At 42.7% G+C, this 24,695-nt stretch overlaps 1 protein-coding gene across 1 annotated transcript in view; it reads left to right on the top strand.

Moving 5' to 3' along the window:
* The window catches only part of LATS2 (large tumor suppressor kinase 2), a 137,091-nt gene that overhangs the window by 70,607 nt on the left and 41,789 nt on the right, over positions 1-24,695 (top strand). Inside the window, exon 3 of the mRNA XM_085621577.1 lies at positions 19,523-19,655. Within this exon, the coding sequence (XP_085477703.1) occupies positions 19,523-19,655 (133 nt within the window). The remainder of the gene's footprint in view (positions 1-19,522; positions 19,656-24,695) is intronic.

Raw genomic sequence — 24,695 nt, 5'->3', positions numbered from 1 at the left:
AAATGTCGGGACAGGAGCAGGTAGGTACGGTTTGGTGTCAAAGTCCACCAGTAGTCCGCAGTTCTTGCTTCTTCTGCTCTTCTTGGTCCCTCTTCTTTTTTTGTCTGGGGACACTTTGTTCCTGGTCTTAGGGGCCACCTAAATACTGAATATAGGGGTGTTAAGGGGAGTGATGGTTTGTAGTCACTAGGCTACTTCCCCTTGGGATGAGTACATCCCATATATGACCACTTCTTGCAGGGAGTGGGCATAACCCTGCACCCAAAGTCCCTAATTCCACCAAAAACAAGATGGTGGAATCCTTCTTGCATGGGGCACATCAGGCAACCCACCTTAGGGGTGTGACTGGCCTTGTAGTGCACCACACCTCCTTGCCTATCTAATGTCCCTACTGTCCTGGTGCTGATTGGGTCTCAGGCCAGGGAGCTGCATCTCCCAGGTCTGGGGGAAGCCAGGTACACATATCAAAGGCGGCAAGGGCTTTGAAGTCCCTTGCCTTTGTAAGCACATTCACTAGCCATTCTGCCCGAGGAGGGATGAACACCTTTCTTCAGAGCAGGCATTGTTTCTAGCCTCAGAGAGTACCGGCCCTCACCTGCAGGGGTCAGAAATAAGTCTGTGGTGGAAGGCTGGACGATAGAGGCACTTTCCTACACCTTCCCTATAGCATGGCCTCCTTACCATCCTTTTGCCTAGCTGATTATTATGCCTCCACTGTTCTTGCATGCATAAGCATCTGTCTTCACACAAGCAAGGGTGCGTCAAAACAGTTTTTTGTTGCTGCTGCTGCACAGCATCATCAAATTATGTTTTGCTTTTTCCCAATGCTGAACAACATCAGCAAAAAGTTTTGGCAAAGCCAATATGTCAAGAAGGCGGGACCTATTGGTTTACCAATGTTTGTTTTTCTTGAAGAGTTCATAAACCAACAAAGAGGACACAAGTGGTTAATACATACTGCTTGTCCTTGTTTCACAGGCATTATCTTGAGTTGGTTCCTAGCTGAAGCCTGAGCTTAGTCCAAGTAAAGTTCTTGAGATAACAGTGACCATTTTGCCAAATGTTAAAAAAAAACTACGCTTGTAATACTTTAGTAATGCACATATTCTTATATAGGTGCCATGTGGCTTCTAACTCCCTGACCCCCTCATGTGATCACAGATTGATGTAGAAAAGAGTAAACATTTTTCAAAGGGCCTGAAGGTAATTCAGAATTTAGGGTTCGGGGACTCGCCCCTCTCCACCCTTTTGGTGAAAGTTATTACTCAGCTGCATTTGACTGCCTCCTTTTACGTCTTCTTTATGTTTCCTTACCTCTCCCATGAAAGTTTGGTTGTTTGGCACAGTATTCGTTCCCCTCAGTCAGCATGTGCATGCATCAGTGCTTAGTTTGTAAGCAAAAAGTGTTTAGAGTCCAAAGATGTTCATGGGAACCTACTGCTGGTACTGCCACTGATGTTGCTGAAACCAAGGCTGCGTAGGTTTGGCACTTGCTTCCACCACCCCAATTCTCCTGTGTCTTTATCTTGTTTTTTCTGATTAACTGCCATCCCTGCTCTCTTTGGTTGTTACTGTTTCAGTATCTTTCTTTGCCTCGTTCTTTCTCTCTTTTCTGCCTTTCTTCTCTTGCTTTGGGGTGAAGTCTAATGATTAAAAATAAGTCCTGGTCCCCAATATTGGATGCAGGTATCTATCATCTGCAGCCAGCGGCACAAATTAGGAACGGTTGTGAACTGTGATAGAGGTGTAGATCATGTTGTGGGCATCAGAGAAATGCTCCAAGTTTGTCATTCTAACCTGAGAACATAGCTCCCCTTCCATCTAATAAACAGTGGCTTACAATGAAGACCTTAATATGTGTGCAAAGTTTTGTTAGCCACCTCTTGTAACTACTCTGGCAGTCTCCTGTTCTCACCCACCTCAGATTTTTAATAAAAATGTCTCTCTTTATCACCCAAGAGTGGATTGTTTCCAGTGAGGTCGAAACCTCACTCCATATTGACAGGGATCCATGTTTACTTTTGATAACCTAATGCATTCTGTGAGTATTAGTCTTGGCATGCTTTCATTGAACCAACTGAGTGAATGCACCTGATAAAAGTGATTGGAAACAAAAAACGCCCAAAGCTTGTGACATGGTGTCGACTGCTCGGAGCAAGGTGGGAACACTAGTCCACAACGACATCTGCAATTACTTCACAACTGAACACTGTTAGCTTGCCAAAATACTGTTACGACATGTCTAAGTAATCCAGAATAGGGCTGCTCATCTTCTGAGTTGTAACTGATAGTACAGTGATGTTATATCCCCGTTAAACTCTTCATTTGCTTCTGGCGACACCACATGTCTAGCTTAAAGCTTTCTGTCTGCCATGTCTTGCTTTCCACAAGATGGAACCTTCTTGCTCACCCTCCTTCAATTGAAACTTGAAACAAATGTCCCCTCAAGATATTGTGTAGGGTTTTACACCCTTTCTAGTAGTTTTTTCTATGTATACGAGTAAAAAATGAGCCGCACGGATTATTTTTCCAGTGTTTCTGACTCTCTAGCTCTGTCTCCTTGTTATGTCCTAGAGATTTGTGTGGCCCACACATGCTTATCTTCTGAGTTGCTTCTAGGTGTATGATCTACAGCAGCAGGTCAGCGATTTGACCAACCGTACAACTCTAGGGCAGATGTGTTGCACGCATGAGCTTTTCGGGAAGAGATCAGATTTAACCACTTTCCTTTATCTGAGGTGTCCCTCCACCAGATGCATGGTCTTAGCTGGCTTTGAAGCTAAACACCAAGGAATGCTCTCTAAAGACTGCTGCTACAGGGCCCATATATTTTTCCTATTTGTTTTTATTTCTATAATTTGTACCACTCTCTTGGTCCTTTGATAGACCTTGTTTTGTGCCGACAGGGGTCGGATATAAGGGTCCCAACAGTCATCCAATGAGGATCCGAAACTGGATAACTGGTCTACAAACTAGAAATCAGATTAATGTAAATTACTCTCGGAACAATGCTATAAAGGTATAGGATTATTACTGCAAGCCCAAATCTTCTAAAGAAACATAGGCAAGCCAAAATCATACACACCAAGAGCTCAGTTAAAGCTATGCAAAATAATAGCATTAGTATTTGATGCTCCGAGATCTTTCTAAAATGATCTCTCCTGATCATTAGTAAACCCAAATTAAGAATGCAGATTCAATTGGGAGGAAATAAATCATGATAGCTGAGTCAATATGTTAATTTTTTTCTAGTTTATAAAATGTTAAAGAAAGGTAAATGCATCAGTAAGTTTGCATCAGGTTATAAGACAAATTGGTCAAAATCAAATAATATACCAAAGCTCAAGAGTTCAGGAAAGGACATGAACAAGCCAGTTCAAGTAGTCTCCCAAAAAGGAAGAGACCACGAGGCGCATATGGCATAGGTGTCAATTCGGAAAGCAAGGCAGGTGAGTCTGCATCAGGCAAGTCAATGTTGCTAAGAAAGTTCCGCTAAGTCTCCACCACACGATTCAGAAGAACTCTGAAGAACTCTGAAGGTAAGGAAATAGCCAGCAGCCCATCCATCAGAATCCAGCCAGAATGCAGAGAGAGGGAGCCCTCATCCGTTAAATCGGACAATATCATTTTCTTAAAGGCCCTGGGGCGACACCTCTTGGAATCATCTCATCGTATCAGGCCACACAGTTCATTGGTCAATTTGTATTGGGTGAGTGTCAGGCAACATGAAGAAGACACAAAATTTAGAGAAATAGGTGGGACAATTACGCAGTCCTTAAGCAAGCCAATATGTGAAACGTCAGAACAATGCTCCTTTAGCAAGAGCACTTGAGCGAGTTCAAGAGGACAGCTTCCCAGGGAAAAGGTCCTCACTGTTACGAAAAATGTAGCAAAATATCTTCTACAGTACATGAGAACTCAGGAAAGAAAACACTGTTTCACATTATTTGTTATATTGCAAGTCAAGAAACTTCATGCATGCAGTTAGGCCCACATCAATTCAAGCTAATATACCGTACAACGTTATAATTATTAAGCATACATTCATTGGGAATATTAAGACATTATAATTCTAGTATAACTCTGATGCACTTGAAATCATTTAGTATGGTTACAAGTAATATGTGTTAGTATGGTACACTACTACTTTCGAATGTACCAACTTGTAAATATATTTCAAAATATATTTTACAAATATTGTTATAGGTGTATAACATTAATATTATCTCTGAAAGTTTCACGGATGCATCGTTATTTAGGGACGTGTAGCACCTAATTTATTTTTGTCATTTCGGTACACACTTTACTCACACAAAAGATACATTTTAGTAAAATCCACCATCATAGTCCGGTGAAATCATAATATTTGATTAATTCGCAGTCCTTATACACATATAAATGATAATAAAGAATGATCAGAGGTAAACTCCAGTACGTGAGAGCTCACCATTTACACATTTCTAAGCAAGCATGAATGAAATATAGTACTTTGTCAATTAGTAAATCACAGTCTATGTTATTTACACAAATTATATCATCGAGGCTAAATGTTTTCGGCATGCTTTTATGATGCAGTAACCCAAAATTCTATAGTCTTGTCATGTTTTCTTGAACATGTAGTTGGTGCACATTTATTATTTTTATCTCAGTAGTGTCATAATTGGTTTCTCATGTCATTAAAAGTTTAAATGTGATTCCTCCTCTAACAAGACCGTGTTTCCTTACCTTTGCTTTAGCTCGTGAAAGTCCTCAGTCGGCTTGAGAGTTTAGACGGGCTGTCACTGACAAATAATTCTCTTTCTTTAATGCTTTCTGTTGATTGTATTTAATCAAAGATTGAATCAGTTTTCTGTTTTGGAAACATACTTTTCGGTCCATCGTTGCTTGATGTACTGATTTATTCATTATGTGTTTGTGTGTGTGGTGTTAGTTCACTAATTACAAGAGATATTTCAGGTGCTGAGCACAAAGTGAGCTTCATATGTTCCAATGGAGGTAGACCTGATAAATTGGCTGCAGAACACAATCAAAACATCAAAATTTTAATTATGCCATTAAAAAATGTCAGTTGCTACTTCGTTTTAGATTTCTTTTGCTATAGAACTGTAGTGTACCAATTTAGAAGCCTTTTAGGAATGACTAACAACCCCACAAAGGCACAGACGAGCTAAAAAGGCAATGGAATGGAATGTTATCCTAAGATATTCCTCTTTGGTTAAGAGCATTGGCGTGAACATTTCCATCTACTACTTTATTTTGGTCTCACAATGATACATATTGTACCTTTTGCTGTTTGCAAGGGGAATGAAAAATTTAAAAAAAGTTGTTTCTTTCAGCTATCTCAGTTGATGTTCACATGTGAGTGGGTTTGTAGTGGTACGAGTTGGTTTGTAAAGGTACGGACTGCAAGCCCTCCCATTAATAGGTCTGACGTTGGCCTTGGCCTTTTTATTTCACTAAAATCATATGTCTAACATACTTAAAAGAGCTTTCAGCCAGCCATCTTCATTCATTGGTCTGTTGTTGTGCCATTCACATTTTATTTCCAAACATAACAGCATAGGGAACTAAGTCAGCTCACTTCATTCATTGGCACAGCTGCACACAAAATAGTTTCCCACAGTGCCAGGGATTACTAAGGCAGTGTCTGATTTTTGAGATTAAGCATATTGTTGCTTTCAGCCATTTTGTTAATATCGTCAAGGGCGTGGCAGCTCCCCCAATAATAAAGTTTTACAAAAGCCATCGCAAAACAAAACAAATATCTCAAGGTCGGTAGCTAACCGGAGTTCTATTGGCGTTGCCATTGCTTGTTCTAAGGATAATGTGTTGAAGCAGGAAAATGCACATCTTCTTCATAGCAGCAAAAAATGGCAGCCAGTGTTACCCAACGATACCCACATGTGCGGACAGTACCAAGAGGTCTCTCATTGCGTTGGCTGATAAAGTTTTCCCTTTGGGCAGTTCTGCGTACGAAGAAAGCTGGACTAAATATATGAACTATGAGTGGCGCATACCACAAAGATGTATATAGCATCCAAAAGAAGGAATGTATTCCTTGCTGGTATTTATTTATACAGCGTGGTAATGCATCCCAGCTGTAGCATGCAAGCATGCCCTTTTCAGGTCCAAGACAAGCATGGGAGGAATGCAGCAACACACAGAATAACACAGAACAACAAGCAGGGGGCACCATGCTGCTCCCTCACACACATTACTCACATGCTTTGAAGGGACAGTTTCTTCAGCCATGAAGAGAAGCTCTGTAGTACATCAGCAGGTTTCCCCTCCACTGCTGGTAAATATTGTTTTATTTGCATAAAACCCTATAAGTTTCATAATACGGTTAATCATAGTGCACTGTGGATGGTCACATAGCGCTACTGTGGCACTGCGCGGGCTCTGTTTGCTGCTTGGAGCCTTTGCTGATCTACATAACCTAATTTTACAGAGAAGCTCATTATGTTCCATGCCTGGTCTATAAGAAGGGGTGCGCTGAACACTTCTGGAATGCCAAGACCGGCTGCGTGGAAAGCTTTTGGGATGCGAAGACAGGCTACATATAGTTAAAATATCAGCCCTGCAGCACACTTTCCTTATTAGAACCACAGATCGCAAAAAGCAAGGAATCCGAGAATCCTATGGGACGCAGATCTGTTGTTTGCACCTCAAATTAGCAGAGTCAGCAATGGCGTAAATCTGCAGTGAAACACACTTACGAAAAAACTCCCACAAAAGCAACCTACCGCTGGGTGGAGCTGAAGGGAAATGGGCAGTCTGGATTATTGCAATATAAGCTACACAGGTCTGGAAGAAAAAAGAAGGACTGCAAACAGAACCAAGCATTCCAATTATACCTACATTTGCAGAAAGATGACCGCACCTTGATTATTTAATAGCTGAGTAAAATGGATTTGGTTAGGTAGTGGAGCTGGATGATTTATTTTCGCCAGCAAGAACTTTGCTGATGGCTATATCTTCCCACAGATTCCTCATATTGTGAATATTTTCAAGGCATGAGACTGGACCTGGGAACCTTCTCTTCATAAGTAGCTCTCCGGTGTCGTGAGTTGGCACAATGAAAACGAAGGCTCAACTTTGCTCCCTGGGAAGTGATGATATATCAGTATATAAGACAGTAACTGGCATGCTGGTGTAAGTTCCAGGTACTTTTCCATGCCCCGTCGTGGCGTGCAGGGAGGAACCAATAGAGAATCAGTGACCATGTAAAATACAGATCATGATACATGTGCATAACTTGCGATATTATTAATCATGACGCCTACTCCTTCTGGGAAGAGAGAGGGTGCTCAGGAATCTGCAGGAAGGTAATGTATCAATCAGAAATATCATTACAGTAAGTGGCTTTTTCTTCGGGTGCATCCATCTTCCTTCAGGAGGTTGGATGGAGTGGTGCGGATTAACCAAGGAAATCATGCAACAGAGACCTGGCGAACTAGCCGTCACTGATTGCCCGAGGTGTGAGGCAGTAAAGTTTAGCAAAAGTGTGCAAAGATGAGGAGCTGGCCACCTGGAAGATATTAACTACCCGAATGCCTCTGGTGAGAGGCCTAGGGCAGCCGTGACCCGGGTAGCGCAGGCTCGATTGCTAGCTTGAGGTTCTTTCTTTGGAATCGCATAACAGATCTTAATGCAAAGAATGACCCAACGCTAAATGGTGCACTTGCTCATCACTTTTCCCTTCTTGGTATCTGCATAGCCTACAGTGGGCTGATCATCCACTCTGCCTGGCTCTTTACGGTCGATGTAATAAGCCACTGCATGCCTCTGGTCCAGTCTATGCCACTCCTCCTCTCCCTTGGTGGGATGAAGAGAGGGTAGACAATGGAAGAGTAATGGGCTGGCTTAAGTGGAAAGCAGACACCAATACTGGTAGACAAGTTTGGCAGGTTCTGCAGAACCACTTTTCCTGGGTAAAATACTGTAAATGGTGATCTAACAGAGAAGGAAGATCAGGTGGCATGAATGAGGCTAGAGGGTTAGAACAGTTTGACTCTGGTCAGCAGGTTCCCGAGAACTGCCAAAGGCGCCCGCATTCCAACAGCCCTAAAGGACCTTACCAATATACAAACGCATGTAACATAACAGTGGTAGATATACTTAATGAGGGACCAGGGCACGTAATCCCTCGCGGTCTGTGCGTTTGCGGTACTGTAATCGCATAGTGCCCCCTTTGACGCACTCAGCGCAGACTTGGACAATGGGGCATTTTTTTTTAACCATTGAGGTTAAGGAAAGGGCAGTAGTAAGGAGTTGGGAACATATTGGTTTGTCATGAGATATCAAAGAACTGCACTATAAATTAATTGAGAATATATCTCTAAACTGCTTTATCCGTGTTTTGCTCCATTGCCAATCCAAAAAAGGATTGCCGGTGATTTTAAAATGCATCAGCGGCATGTCCCTGGGGAGCGAGTGCCTTGAATCTCCGAAAAGCATTGATTTGTTACATTTATGCCCAACTTGAACGTCACGGACACTTATGGGGTGCAGCATGATTGATTAAAAACATATAAAGGTGTAAAACCTACATAGAAACAAAACATTTGAATGTTGGACATGAATGTGCCCTGTAGATAATCCTACAATACTTTGCTAATAATTCAGAAGTCTAGCAACAGAGCTACTAAAACCCAACCCCGGGCCGGGTGCACTCATGAAACAAGGCGCTGGCTCTCAATAAAGAACCTGAAACAATGCTGCACTGAGCGTCGCGTGACTCCTGCCCAATGGAGGGGGGCTTTATGAATGGACATTCAACGCGTTCACTTCCCGAAAGGAGTCCGGCGGCGGGGCATGACACGTGAAAGGAACTGCTGCGCCCTGCCGCCATTGTGAGGTGGCTTCCTGCAGCATTGGCGACATTCCTGGCCCGGCTTCTGGTCGCTGGCTCATTAGTGTGCAGCTCACCAGCATTCATATGTTTCAGTGGCACGATGAAGGTGTTCGTGGTGGTGCTGCATTCTTTCATTTTTGGGGTGGCTGGAGGTAGAGGAGATCATTGGGTAACAGGGCATGTAACTCGGTGCACAGAACAGAGGCAAATGGGTGTGTGAAGGCAGCTGGTCTCAGGACAACAGCCGGAAAGCGTCACGAAAGCAAATACTTAGATAAATGCAGGAGAAACATGGCGATGATTCTGTGGATGAATAACGCCAAGATAGAACAGAAACACGCCCAGCTGGTGCTAAATTTGTGCCGGTGGTTGCAGGGGGTGGGCAATGGCACTCATTTTTCGCACCCAGACTTGTTTGTCCCTATGGTGTTAAACAATTCAGGCATTCAGCCCCTAAACAAAAATGCTGTGCCCTCTGTTCTTGTTGTGTTTTTTTTTTTACAAGTTGAGCACCAGGCCATGTAATCCCACGCCACAAAGCTAGACTGTCAGAAGAAATGTAGATACAATTCTATGGGTGAGGAACATTATAATGGAAAAGGAATGGGGGAGGGGGGTTCTGCTTGTTAAGATACTTGTCATTGGGTTTGGTATTGAAGCAGTTCTCTTGCTCTGATCTGGGAAGCGTGAGCTTTAGAAAAATTGTCTTGACTGATTCAGTAAATAAATAGCGAAACAGGTTACAGCTAACTAACAGGGCCTATTCACCAACTGCATTTTGTGGTATATTCATGCTTAATTTGAGCTGGTAGTTTCCGGTGCTCAGCACCGGCACATAATCATCAACACCAGCGCTTTTCATGAGCTCCAGTTAAGGACACATTCATTTACGGGGAGATGAAGTGATTTGCCCCAAATCACAGAATGTTGAGCAGACGCCGAGACTCAAACCTGGTTCCCCATCTCTGAAGTCAGCAGCTCTGGCTGTTACACCACATTCTCCCCTCAATTTGGTGGTTAATAGTTGGGTCTGTTTCAGGTGGCGCTAACAGGAGAAATTCCTCCTTACATAGAGTCCCGGCACTTATTTTTTGCAAATTAACCACTGAGTATATTTATTAGTACTACAATAGTACTACTAAACATACTACAAAATGCTATTCACTAACCTACGTGCAGAGGTCTATGCCTCTGCCTCTCAGAGTAAGTCCAGCACCACACTTGGCCACTCACAGGCACTGATACACTCTCCCCGAGAAAATAATTGCGGGACTTAAAATAATGTTTAATTAATTTATTTAAACTTTTAAAAAATATACATAAATGTAATTTAATGCTAAAAATATATAAATAAAAATATTTGTTTTCATATAAAATATTTTAATAACTTTAAAAATAAATGTAACTTGAAAATGTAAAGTAAGAAAATATATACAATACATAACATTTAGTAACTTTCATTGTATAATAAACAAATGTAAACATTTGACTTTAAGTGGGATTTAAAAATAGTTTAAAAAAAAAAACTTTAATTCATATTTTCATGCTTTTCCCTATACTTTACCACAGAAAAATCTCTACTCCCACTATGGAAAAATGTGCCTACTTGTGAAACGTTAAAAGTAGTAAAATAACACTCATAAATTAGATTCCACACCCTGAGCTCAGGGGGTTGGAACATGTAAGTCTAAACTTTGTTGTAAATTTACACTCATAAATGGTGAATGTCCAAATTGGTAAATTAACTACAAAGTGTAAGCTAAATTTACACATGTAGATTTACACACATGTAAAATTCACCTTTGTGATGAGATCCTCCTTTGAAGGGTGTGACCCGCTATCTCCGTTAAAAGTGATTGCGCGTTTTTGAGATTAGATAGTAAGTGCACTGCTGAGTGACCTGTTGCTGGAAACCTTTGTGGGTGTTTGCTCAAGTACTTGGAGATCATGCGGAGAGATATGTAGCTTGTATACTATTCGCCTCCAGACTACATATTTTTTATTTTGGATCTATGAATTAGGGTTTCTGATGCTATCAGGACAGAATGTCAATGAATGTTCAGGGTTTAATCTTGTTCATGTTTTACATGACAGATGTGTGTGCTTTTGTGGTAGGGCACAGGTGGCAGTGGAGAAACTGATCAGACTTGTCATTCCTTTTATGGACTTGTCATTTTGTTCTGACTGAATAGTCAGTGCACCTTTGGTGACGGCTAAACATGGGCCCTAGAGGGCTTCAGTCATGCCACTGCAGGGGTCTACAGTCACTCACTGCACCTGCTTGCTGGGGTCTCTACCCTCCTTTGTAATGGAGGCCTGGGTAGCCACCACTGGTGTGAAACCGATGGTCTGTCTTTCACTAATGTGCTGTTCCCAGTGCAGGGTTTGGGTGCACCTGTGCTGGAAATAGTGCATTTGTTGTGCTACAGCGCGCTGTCCAAGACTGCACCTGGCACACACACATAGGCTGCAATACAGTGTGGGGCAGTGCACCTTATCTATTATGTGGCCCCAGGTATATTTTGTGGATTTGGGAGAGGGAAAGCACTAACGAGGGTTCTGGGATTATGGCGATGGATGGCTGGACAGCAGGGAAAAGTTATCCTAAGTGTTAAGCTAGGGGTAAAGGGCTCAAAGAGGCCAGAGCATGTTATTCGTGGTTTCCCATGAATCCTTTTCTGCACTTCAGCTCAATCAGAGAATCACTTATGCATGGGAGAGAATTTGATGGGGCATACATAACATAACATTGAAAAACGGCAATTGTCAATAACTTGAAGTTTTTCACTGCAGGGGTGGCATGGTGAGCAAAAGAATGATGGATTTAACCTAGATCTCCTGACTGGGGGTGAATGTATTGATTTGTTCTGCATTCCGTCCATCAATTGTGTGTCCTTTGCTTTCTTGCCCTAAGTGCGCCAGGTATGCCCAGACGTGGGTCCTGTACTCACTGTGCCACTGGAACCAAGCTATCCTGGCTGAAGAGGGGTGAAACCCCGAAACTGGTCCTAGGATGCTTGTTTCCGGTCCAGGGGGGACCTGGCTTGGCAGTTCGGGCTGGACTGTTCCCATGAGGCACAGGGTCAAGACTGATTTGCATATGGCCTGGTCTAAACTGGGGTGGCATGGTGAGCAAAAGAATGATGGATTTAACCCAGCTCGTTTGACTGGGGGTGAATGTTTTGATTTGTTCTGCATTCTGTCCATCAAATGTGTGTCTTTTGGGTTCCAAGTGACATCATTAGTAACTTGAGCTTCAATCTTGTTTTTATTTGATGTCACATAGAACGCAACCCTGTTGTTTACAGCTCCCCATCTATAATACTATTTGCTCAGCACCCCAGCTCAATACAGACAAAATATTTAAAATAAGGATATAAATTTACATAAAATGTACCAAAAAGTATTATTTTCAAGACACTGCTACACTAGATCACATAGCAATTTCAGGCACAGAAGCCTATGTAGTAAGCCATAAATGACCCTTAAACCACGGGAGGTTGTTAGATTTTAGTCACCTCTGAGATCAGATCTACCCCATCACTCCTAGAAGTTGGCAATTTGTATTTTGAAAACTCAGAGGAAAAAAGACAGGAAATTCCACTTTCTTTTCGCTTTTCGAAATTTTTGCGATTGCATAGAGAAATTATTACCCTTGACTTTTCGTCTGAAAAGGACCCCAAACAGAAAAAAGAATGTCAGGGTTTTCGGGGTTTAAATAACACCGGTGAAGTCGTTTGAAATGCACAGTTTCGGCACTTAGTGATGTTGGAATGTTTGTGCACATCGCAGGGGCGTAGCTAGAGCTTCTGGCGCCCGGGGCTATCCCTCAGATTGCCGCCCTTGGCCGGGGGGGGGGCTGGGGAAGAAGGACGGCGAGCAGCGGGGGTGGAATGGCAGGGTTCAAGTTACAACGCCACTCTCTACTCCACTGCCGGTGAAAGCAAAGGTCGGAGCGGAGGTGCTGTGTGGGTCCACCGACTATTTTCACAGGGTGAACGCCGTCCACCCTGCCAAGAAGTTGGGCCACACAGAAATATGCTGAACTTGTCCCGGTGTCATTTTCAGACTCCTGGACACGTTCATCAGCACCTGCACATTGTCTGCTTTTCATTCCCATCAGCAACGTGCTGGCAGCGAGGGGGGCTTTTTTATCTTCACCTCCAGCTGGGCCAAAGATAAAGGCCAAGTTAAGGGGCCAATAGGCCTCCTTTTGATGGAGTGGCCTGGAACCTCACACTTAAATGTAAATGCAACAGAGGGAAACAAAAGCACACAGCTTGTTATCTCTTCACAGGTACTTAAGAAAGGCATGCTTTTGACTTTGTTAGGTCCCTTTATGTATGTGCATGAACTGTAAGAATTTCATATGTGTTGGTCTGTCCCAGTATTTACCCACATTTTAAATAGCACTATGTTCATGCAAGTGTGTACATCAGTGTACAAGATGTGTTGCATGAGTCAGTGAGGGTTTAAAGGTGTAGCAGTCACATATCCTACATAGCTCACTGTGCTATATTGAAAGGCTTACAATTTATGAACTGCAAGTGGCGAAAGGATCTGTGTTCAAAGCAGTAACCCACTTACCTTGCTACATTAAAAAAAACATACTATCATCTGCATATTACATGATGTGCTTTACAAGCACATTAACCTTCTATACTACTTTGAGTCAGATCTGGGACTACACAAAACAGAAATCTTTCCAAGAAATACTTTAATCGCCTGGGTTTTCTCACCAATTATTATTCCATGATATATACTGGGCACCTCTGCAGCAGATGTCTTTCCCCATAAAAAATATTAGAAAACGCAGACTTTGTAACCAATTAAGCATAAAAGATCTACCAACATGCTTCTCCTTGCTGCCAATTTCTTTAAGCTGGGTTTTAGAAAATGTGTAAAATTAGTTGAGGCATCGGGATTGCGCAACTTTTTTAATGCACAACCCCAAAGCAAAATGTAATTTGTTAAATCTCATAATGCGCTTAAATGCACTCATGATATGTGATGTCACTTACTGTGATGCCACGTGTGAGGTCATGCATTGTGACATCACAGGTTGTGATGGCACACACTAAGATGTTACTTGCATACTGACTAACTAGGTTAGTCCCCCCCCCCCCACGTGCTGGAGTTGCAAGAAGGTCCATAGTGTAAAAAAATACAATTTACATATTTTTCCCCAAAGCGTAGGCAGTTTCATGCTTTCTCATCCACCACATGCATTCCAAAAAAGGCCTGACCGGGCCCTTGCCTCCGGGTAACTTCATGTGGTGTCAGTCAGCCAGCACTGCAGTCCAGCAGTCATTCAAGACTCCTTTGAAAAGCACCACCGCCGACCCACCTGTGGCACCCAGGTCAAAACTAGAGATCCTTCCAACTGTCAGTGTCACCCATATCCAACAAGTGATACCTTAAACTGACAGCCACCCTTAAGTTAAGTTCCTACTGCTGCTGTATAGAACAGAGGAATAAAAATACAAATTTAATTCATTTTCATTTACCTTATTTAGGCTGTCAGTGCCATAGCTGCCATGGTTTTCAGATTGCTATGTGTGAAATTTTCAGAATTTCAGTGTAATAATGAGTGACATTTCAACGACTAGGAGTGACACTTTCTCCAGAGCAAAATCCAGCAATGAAGAGGGAAATATATTAAATTAAATTAGAGCAACAGCAGCTAGGGCACTGTAGTGTTTATAATTTTATAAAGGAGTCTCTCTCAACACTTACACAGTTGTTTTGAAGTTCTTCAAGGAATGGCTGGTTCAACTTGAGACCGCCAGCATGAATTAATTAATATACAGATAAAAACATCCTCACTGGCGTAGCTGGGGGAGCGGTCCGCCCCAGGCGGCACTATTTTGGGGCCTGTGGGCACATGTGTGGCGGCTCTTGCTGAGCAGCCAGTACGCACGTGTATCTGAAAGTGCAAGCGCACCTGCTTGCAAGCAAATCATGCACCACCTAGCATAGTGGTGGTGCGGCGCCAGTGTGCCGCGCGCCGTACCGTTTATGTGGGTCCCAGGGCCGTCAATCTTGTAGCGCGCGAAAGCGCCACCAATGACAACCCTGGGCATCTTCTTTTGGTCAGTCCACGCACTACTACAGTGATGCCTAAAGTTGACTCGAGAGTCACTGCTTTCACTTTCGTTCAGTTGGGCAGCAGCTGAACTCGGAAATGGTTCGCTGCATCACGTGCGCCCGACGACTCAGCCTGACCCACCATGATGGCCCGTACAACTGAGCCTGATGGCCAGAACGAGCCTGATGTGGGTGTCCGGTCGCTACAGGGAGAGAGAGGCGAGCCAGGTGGTCGGCATCTCGTGAAATGGAGCTGCTCTCGAGATGGCCACAACTACAATTTCTTTTCAAGTAAATGTGTGCTTAGCTGCCCTGGAAGTTAGAGAGGGGCATAAAATAAGAGTCCTTGCTGGCAATAATGCATAGCTGCCAAGGTTTCAGCTTACTTTTGTGTGACATTTTAATAATTTCAGTGTCATTATGAGTGACATTCAATGACTAAGAGTGACACTTTCTCACAAGGTAAAAATCAAGCAAAGACGACAAAGGAAACATATAAATATCAGAATTAACACCCATTTGAGCAATAGGAACTCTAATATCTTACAACTGCTGCACAGCACCAGAATTCGATGCCAAAAATTTCAGCCCATACATACAGTGAACCTGTCACACCTACACTTCAGGGTGTGTACTGGACGACAGCGTGCATCTGTGATTTTACTGCAGGAAAGGTTTGTGGTAATATAAGAAAAATCAAGAGTACAACCCAGTGCAGCAAACCCAACACACCCAGAAAAAAGCCCAAAAGTGTCACTTCAGGGGTTGCATTGGAAGCGGGCATGAAAAGAAAACTACCACCTCAATGTCTTAACAAGGTATAGATGGGAGAGTGCGTGTATTTAAGGTTGCTGCAGGACATTTTTTTTTTTAGTCAGGAAATCAACAGTAAAACCCTGCGCAAGAGATTTAACAGGCCAAAAAATGTCAGCTCACACACTGGCCTGTTCAAGACCTTGGTTTCTCCAAATTGATTGTTTTCCTTTTTGCAGTTTTATGTAGCACCAGCTCAGCCAAAAGGTATTGAATGGCTTTAAACGAGGGGAGTTATTTGCCCCAAATCACTGAATGTTCAGACTAAGCCGGGAGTCAAACCTCTTTTGGTGATTGCGCTGGCATCAAACAGGTCAGCCACGCTGCCCTCTACCTGCAAGATCAGTGGCACCACAATCAGTGGAGCTAAGTCACCCCGGCCCAAAACAAGTTTGCCCGCTGTTGGAAAAACCTACTGAGACAGACTGCGTCACTGCACAGTTCTCTGTTACATGGCGGCAGGCAGATCCGGATGACCAATGCGCATTTTTAAAGGCATAAAGTTAAGTACAATTAGAAGTCACAGTACCTTACTTTGCAAGGCGAGCCGGTGCCCCGCCAACAGGACAGCCGTGTCTGTCTCGCAGTCATGCCACGGCAACCAACGCCAGGTCGCGTGATTCTGCCAGGTACGGTACACCGTAGTGGACTGGTGAAAGTGCCCTGGCCTGAGAACAACCACTCCTGCGCCGCGGTCCGTGGTTCTCTCTCAGCCTGGCCGCCGGTGTGGGGTCAGGTCAATCCGGTCGTCGACCCTGCATCGATGTAATTAATAAAATACTGCCGCTGTGCGAGGGCCTCTTCCTTTTCGCCAGAAGGAGGCACTTTTACAAGACTGCCGCCGGTAGTAATGATAATCCCGCTCGTGGGATCATAACCGCTGCAGTGCCATCATTGGCCACTAGCGTAAACTCCAAAACATGTCGCCTGTTCGCGCCGCAGACGGTTTGTTTTCAAGGTGGCTGGAAACGGAAATAGCCATTGGGCAGCCGGGCACTGACTCCTGACCAGGTTTCTGTACTGCCGGGTCTGATGAGAATGCGAGTCAGTGGTGCCTGAAACCACTATGCTAGGTGGTGCAGGATTTTCTGTTGCAAGCAGGTGCGCTTGCACTTTCAGATACACATGCGTACTGGCTGATCAGCAACAGCCGCCACACATGTTCCCGCCGCCCCCCAAAAAGTGCCGCCTGGGGCGGACCGCCCCCACCGCCCCCCCCTAGCTACGCCAGTGGCACATCGCACAACAATCAACATGGGTTGAGTCATGAAGATGAAAATTTGCGAAGCTCGCTCCTCCATATAGAGAAAAATAAAGGTTCTCCCATGTCGTAGGTATTAATTACTCTCTGCCAGAGTGTAAATTGTAGGCTGCATCCAGCATATATTTGGGATCATCACCACAATTCAACGAGAATGCTTAACAATGAGCACATTCCGCTGAAATATTATTTAAAGTTGTGACATTTGTGTGGTGAGAGACTAGAACTACACATTTTTATTTAAAAAAACAGGGCGACTAAAGCAGAAACATGCCAGGAACTGTTACACCCTAACGCCATTGTACATGGCTTCCTGTTCCATTATTTCTTGTGTCTCGGTCGCAAGTACGTTTCCCTCTTGCAGTTTGTGAAAGTTCAGACTTTGCGAACAATTTGATAAGTAGTTTCCTCATTTAAAAAAAAAAAAAAAGTAGCAGCGGCTTGTGCCGGTGAGGCAGGGTAAGGCAGGGCGGAGGGGATGCCGACAGACGACGGAATCGGATTTATTTTTCCCTATTCCGTCGTCTGTTCACTCTCCCCTCCTACCCCGCTCCCCCGCCCTTACCTGCACCGGCCGCTGCTGTTAAAAGGATGAACTTCCCATCGGGTATCTGTAATAACAAGCGGTACTTCCACATGCCAGTAAGGGCTTAGAGGTCGACAGACAGAACACAGACACACAGGCATACACTCAGGCCATGTTGCCCCAACAACGGGGCAGTTGTGCAATGTTTATATGAGATATTGTGCACGCCACAAGGCTGAATCCACTTCTAAGCACAGGGCAGTGTTATGCACTGTCGCAAATGGACCTACTAATGTATGTGATCGGTGCAGTTTAGAGAATGGCACATACCATGACATGCACGGCCCACATATGGCATTTCTGAGTAACATACACACGGTTTGAGTTTATGTGTTGCATGAGTGGGCATGTGGTGGCCTGATGCCAATAGGTCCAGGGTTCTCTTCCATCAATGGCTGGTATGAGTCAAAATGGGCCGTATCACATAAACTGAGCACTGCCAGTACTAATTCAAGACTCGTCTCTGCCACTGTTTTGGCTTACTGGTGTCTTTTATAGGTGAAGAGCTGGAGTAGCAATATTTTGACACCTCGCTACGATCAGTGGTGAATGGTTGCTGATCACTCGCTCTTTAAAGGCATGCACAGCTTTTGGATGGAAATGGAGCAGCATTTGTTGACATCTCTAGAGTAAACAAAAGAATTTAACACAATAACATACACAAATCAACATAACATAGTTAAAACATAACAGGGCTCAACACAACAAAATAGTTAAAGCAGAATGCAACTGGACAACGACAATACAGCAACATCACACTGCAATAGTGCAGTACAAAAACAACATAAAAAACGCAACAAGACAAATCACCACCACAACAAAAAAACTACCCAAGAAATATACTCAGACATTCCGGTCACACATTACCACATTCAGAAACCTGCTTTCCTGATACGGTGGTGACATGTGTTTGCACAAACCACTGTCTATGTTACAAGCATGGAGATAAAATCACACCATTCAAAAATGTTTTGTGATCCGACCCCATGATTTCACAATGAGGTAGAGTGTAATGAACACATGTGGTCTGTAACTTGCATCGTTTTGAAGCTTGAGCCACCATGCATAAAAGCTTGTGTGCACCCCATTAGGGTCTGAATACAGGGTTGGGATCATGACTAACTTCTATAGGGAGATGACCCACAATCTAACCAGTATAGTTTCAAGGGCAGATACCAGGTCAAAACCCAGTGCCTAGTTTGAGCCGGTGCTTTCCGGTGCACGGCACTGGCACTTAACTGTCATCACACACTTATGACACTCTGTCACATGGTGGCGCTGCTCATCTAATTTAGAGATAAGCAGAACATCGGTTGTTTATGAATACAAAATACATTAAATAATACGATTTCCTGCCTCCCCAGCCATTCCGTTAGCTCTGGGAACCCGGAATAATCTGAACTGTCGTACTTGAAGGTGAAAGAGCTGGTTAGCAGTTGTTTTGGTACCGTCATTGGCAGCGACGATGGGGCAATCAGTGGTGCAAGCTTAGTGGCCTCCTGGTCAGAGCCCCGGCACTTATTATATTACAAATTAAGCACTATCAAAACCAAGCAAAAAGGACCACATATTGAAGTATGTGTGATGAAGTTACCCACGCCTCTGAGGCAGTTCTTAATTTTGTTAACAGGGTCAGATTGCCGGGTTTACAGGGTGCCTGAAAAATTACTTTGAAAGAAATCCCACATCACAATGCGGACACCCCTGAGTCATACTGAGTTATATCCTGACAAGCATTTTACATGTAAAGGAACATCCAACAAATGTAACGCTCTTACATGCATTCTACGCAGTATATTATGATAACAAATTAATTTGAAGAAATAAAAATGGGGATACTGTATTACACAAGACACAAAATGAATTGTCCTGATGGAAGTCAGGAATGCTTTTGACAGGGCATTTGGTTTGATTGCAGGAGATGGCCATCAGAGCACTCAAACAGACTAGCAGCAGGAATATTGACGCCGCGCTGGAATACATCAGCAAGATGGGCTACCTGGACCCGCGAAATGAGCAGATCGTACGCGTCATCAAGCAAACCTCTCCAGGTGAGCTCACCTTCCAGCTTGTGTTGAATGAACATTAGTTCTGTTGTCTCATGTTTAAAACAAGAGCTGCTTCCCAGAATCACACCAGCAGGGCCAGACTGGCCATTCTGTCACTAAGAATTTAAAGAAATTCTACACGGAGATGTGTTTGGGAACTGATTTCTATAACAAGCATTGGCAATACCAATCGGTCGTCTTTAATGTGCTTCACTGTGCACTCCTATAGGCCCACCACTCACCCTGCACTCACAGGGGCAGAGTCTTTTACCTCTGCTGTACTTAAGATAAGATCAGGAACCAGGAAAGGGTGTATGCATGCCCTGGTGCAATGGAACACGGGCCCCACCAAGAGTGCACGATAAGAATAACAAAGCATGTGAGAGGGTACGTAGGAAGGCAGCCAAGAGTTGAGATACCTTAGATCCATGCCAGCAAGTGCCTTGTGCCCCATGCAAAGTGTCTTAAAATGATCAGTTTATTCACTGGTTACCTGTGGTGGAATTTCAACTGGGATTTACCAGAAGCGCACTGAGATAAATTAACTAACATATGTGGCAGCTGCATTTTGCACATCCTCAAGGCAACGCATAACATACATAGGTAAGGCGTGCAGGACTGGATTTCTAAAATCAAAACAGGATGCCCGACCTTCTCCCATTCAACTAAGAGGGTAGGACGAATTTAATAATCAAGAATGCAAACCTGTTGGCTTTACCATGAAATAAATAAACATGACCATGTGGTCTCTGCCTAGACTGACCCGTGAAACATTTTAAGAAGACTCAAAGTATACATTGACATGAACCTTAAATCACCCTCTATGGATAACAAGCATTGTCCAGTGCCAGACCAAAACATTGATATATATTTTAAACCCCATCTTAGTGAAGTTATCAGACGGTTCACAATGTAAGTCCTATTCCTGTTGTATTTGTTTGATAGTTACACAATGTAAAGCCCATTCCTGTAGTGTTTGTCCTGGAGTAAAATCCCTTCATATTGTATTTGCCAGAGAGTTCACTGCGTAAAACCACTTTCTGTTGCATTTGTCAGTTCACAATGTAAATGTCCTTCCTTTTGTACTACAATTCTGGTATTAAGGTGATTTCATGGTACTAGTGGCATACAATACTCTTTGTATTTCTGTGCTTCCGCATTTTCCACCCTTGGTTGAAATGGTAATCGCTCCAATGTCTTCCAGTGAGGGTTGTGCTCATCAACACACTTCACGAGTACCTAATCAGACTTCAGTCAGCTGAACAGACATGCCCATCTGTGATTAGATACAACTGAATATCAGTTGAATAACTCCCATCACCAGAGTGTAAAAACAAAGCAAAACTCAAAAAAGAAATGTTATGAGGAGAAAAAGACAAACGTGCAGTTTGCAATAAAATGAATATTAGTGAAGACTAAAAAACTATTGTTAACGGAAGACATTCAACAATTTAGAATATAGTACTCAAGGAGCCTGAATAGCCTTGGTAGTAATGGTCCTGAGTTTAAAGAGATTCGACTAATGACTAGAATAAGGAAACAGATGGTGTAGGGTTTTCAGCCTTTAAAGTAAAATAAAAAATAAAAAAACATTTGCACCCGCTCTGCCAAGGATATTCACAAAGTTTAGAAAGAAAAAACAAATTCTATCCCTTTCCGAGTTTGGTTGCTTCAGCTCCAACAAGCCCTACACTCTGTGGTGTACTCCATCTGAACACTGAGCTTTTCTGTTCCTGTCCTAGGCATGCTCTATCTCCAATCCACCTTATTAAAAACCTACCCTTCACGTGCCCATCCCATTAAAACCCTCCTACAGCTGTGCTCCAACTCAATATTGGCCTATCCTGTCCCTCCCATGCATGCTCCTCTCCAGCCAGCTTTTCCATCCCTTTCACAGTTGTTCTCTAATCTACCAATTTCCTATTCCAATCCTTCCCAAGCGTGGGCAATCCCATCAATTCATCTCCTTCATCACCATTTAAACACTACTATCTCTTCCCTAATCTACAAGTGTCATCATATTGAACCTGTCCCATTTCATGTGCATGCTCCACTTGACCTCTTTTCTATCCCTCACACATGCTTGAATCCACGCCTCCAATTTGCGCATCCTTTGGGTGCTTCATCTCAAATATGTTCTACTGCATACCTACATTCAACCCTCAGTCAACATTTGAAACTGGTACCGCTTCAACGTGTTGTGAATGCTTTTATCTTGATATTCTGCAGTCTCTGGCTATAGTCTTAACATAGATAAATCTGAAGTTATGCTGCGTAATACATTTAGGGCCAGATGTACGACGCACCAACTAGTGAGTTGCAAATTGCGTCGCATTTGCGACTCGCTAATTGGGATGCACAACAGTGTCTGAGACACTGTTTGCGATTCCCAATGGGGTGGCAAATTGCATGCCTTATGCATATTAATGAGGCTGTCGCAATTTGCGACCCCATTGGGAATGGCTGGCACTCCCAGGATGGTGGCCTGCTGGGGTCAGCAGACCTCCATGTCTGGGACTGCTTTTAAATAAAGCAGATCTTTAAAGGAAAACGGGATGCATTTAAAAAATAAAGATGAAACTTTTCAGTTTCATTTTTTTAAGGGCAGGCAGAGGTCCCTGGGGATCCCTTCTGTTTGCGAGTGCTTTACCACCCTTCGAGAAGGGTGGTAAACTGCGAGTGTTTTGCGACTGCAATTACGGTCGCAAAACAGTCTTACATAGCTTAAGGAGTCGCTATTATGAAGGGACGCCCTTGGAACACCCCTTCCCAATAGCGAGTCGCCAATACTATTTTACGACTCGCAAATTGATTTGCGACTCACAAAATGGGATTAGCATATGGGCCACAGGTTTTTTGCGGGCGAAAACGGGTCTAAAACCCATTTGCGCACGCAAAAAACCTTTGTACATCTGGCCCTTTGTCTTAAAGATATGTTTAATAATACAGGTTTTCTTTGGGATTCTTCTAAGATTAAATGTTTGGGTATTCTATATTCCCCCTCCATTAAAGACACTATGGAAGCCAACATGGTCTCCCTAAAACACAAGATCCCTACTTTATCTGCTCAATGGTCACCTTTATACCTTTCCTGGTGGGGCAGATTTGATACAATTAAAATTATGTTTTTGCCTATTATATTTTTTTACTTACAAATGCTTCCAATTTAGTTACCCATCACGTTTTTCAATATCCATGGATGGCCTATTATCAAAATTCTTAAGGAACAAGCGACTGGCTCGAATCTCTCTATCCAAACTCAAAAACTCCAAATCATCTGGAGGTGTCAATTCCCTAATTTCACTCAATATCCTTCTGCTTTCACCCACAGACAGATTTGGTCCTCCTTAGATAGTTCACCTACCACTTCCCATCTGCTTTGGCATTCCCTTGAATTTTCTTTAATTTCTCCTTTTTCTCTTATTTAGTTCTCTCTTCTGGCTCAGAAACCTACATCCATGTCCTTTCCTCTACTGAATCATTCTAGCAATATTGTTAAAAAACATATTTCCCACATTTATACTCCTTCTCAGTTGTTTCCATTTACTCCTATTTGGTATAATCCCAATATCACTATATCACTAAAGCTCATAAGGTTCCTAAATGGTCTAATTTTTTGACTACTGGTCTTTTCTCACTATCCCAGATCATACATGACAATCAATTCCTCTCTTTCGAAGAATTACTATCTCGTTTTCACATTCCCTCTTGTTATCAGGCTAAATATAGCGGTCTTTTAGATATTCTCAGACAAGATGTCATAGACCCTTTTATAATTCCTTCTCAATCATCCAGTACTCCCACTTCTCCTTACGATTTTTCTATTGAGGCTGAAGCTTCTTTTATATACCAGCAGTTTTCATCTTCAGATTCAGACAGGACTAAAACTAAAGTTGAGGAATCCTGGGAACATGATCTGCAGTTTTCCATATGGAACAAAATATGACACAAAATTCATCATACTTCTCATTCTGCCAGTTCCACTCAGAATTTTTATTTATTTTATAATAGGTTGTTTTTAACCCCTTGTTATATTTTTAGAATTAAATTATTGCCTAACGATTGTTGGACATCTCATGCAATCTCATGCAGATTTTCTTCCATATCTTCTTTTTATGTCCAAAGGTTCTTTCCTTTTGTAAACAGGTTTGGCACAGACTGGCCCAATTGCTTTCTATTACTGCTCCATTCTTCATGTTTTTCTTGGTGGTTGTTCGGATAGTTGGTCGGGCGACAAGGTTAAGGGTATGTTTGTTGATTTTCTCCTGGCAGTTGCCTTTAAAGTTATTACTTCTAAGTGGAAAAACTCTAACGACATTTCTTTCCTTATTTGGAGGAACTTGATTTGTCATAATCACAGATTGGACACTGCCCATTCACCCACATTGAGAATTTGCATCCAAAGGGATCTGTTATGATCTCCTGACTTGCTTTTTATCTCATCACAAAATAATAAATACTAGAAGTGTTGACGTTTGTAAATCTTCATGAACTCCTATTCTATCCTTATTTAGTTTTCTTTTTCTTCTTATCAATTATATTTTAACACACCTCTTTTTCTCATGTTATTCCTATTATCGTTTTCCTCTGCCTTTTCTTTTTGCAACACAAGTTCATCCTCCCCCCTCTTTATTTTTCTCTTCTCTTGTACTCATAGCATCAAGATATATAAAATACTACTTGTTCTATATTGCAAATTTCGATTTCTTTTTGTATTCATTTTGAGATATGTTCTATTTTACTGACCTATATTTATCGTATTGCATTTTATAATTATTTCTTCTTCATATCTCTTTGGATTATATCTTGGTTATGCCTCATTTTTATGTTCATTTTTATCATTTGCACTTGTTTTATACCTCCAATAAAGCTTTTTAAACAAAAAAAACATGTGTGAATAGCCTATCAAGCTTTTCCTATTCCATTCCTTACCGGCATGGTGTCTTAAAAGGGTCCTATTCTGTCCCCAAGAGTGCTCCATTTCAAATTTTGACCCTCACAAAGGAACATGGCATCTCAAACCCTTACTATACCATACCTTTC

Source organism: Triturus cristatus, chromosome 8, assembly GCF_964204655.1.
Source record: "Triturus cristatus chromosome 8, aTriCri1.1, whole genome shotgun sequence".
Classification (NCBI taxonomy): Eukaryota; Metazoa; Chordata; class Amphibia; order Caudata; family Salamandridae; genus Triturus; species Triturus cristatus.
This window is presented reverse-complemented; position numbering and strand designations above follow the sequence as displayed.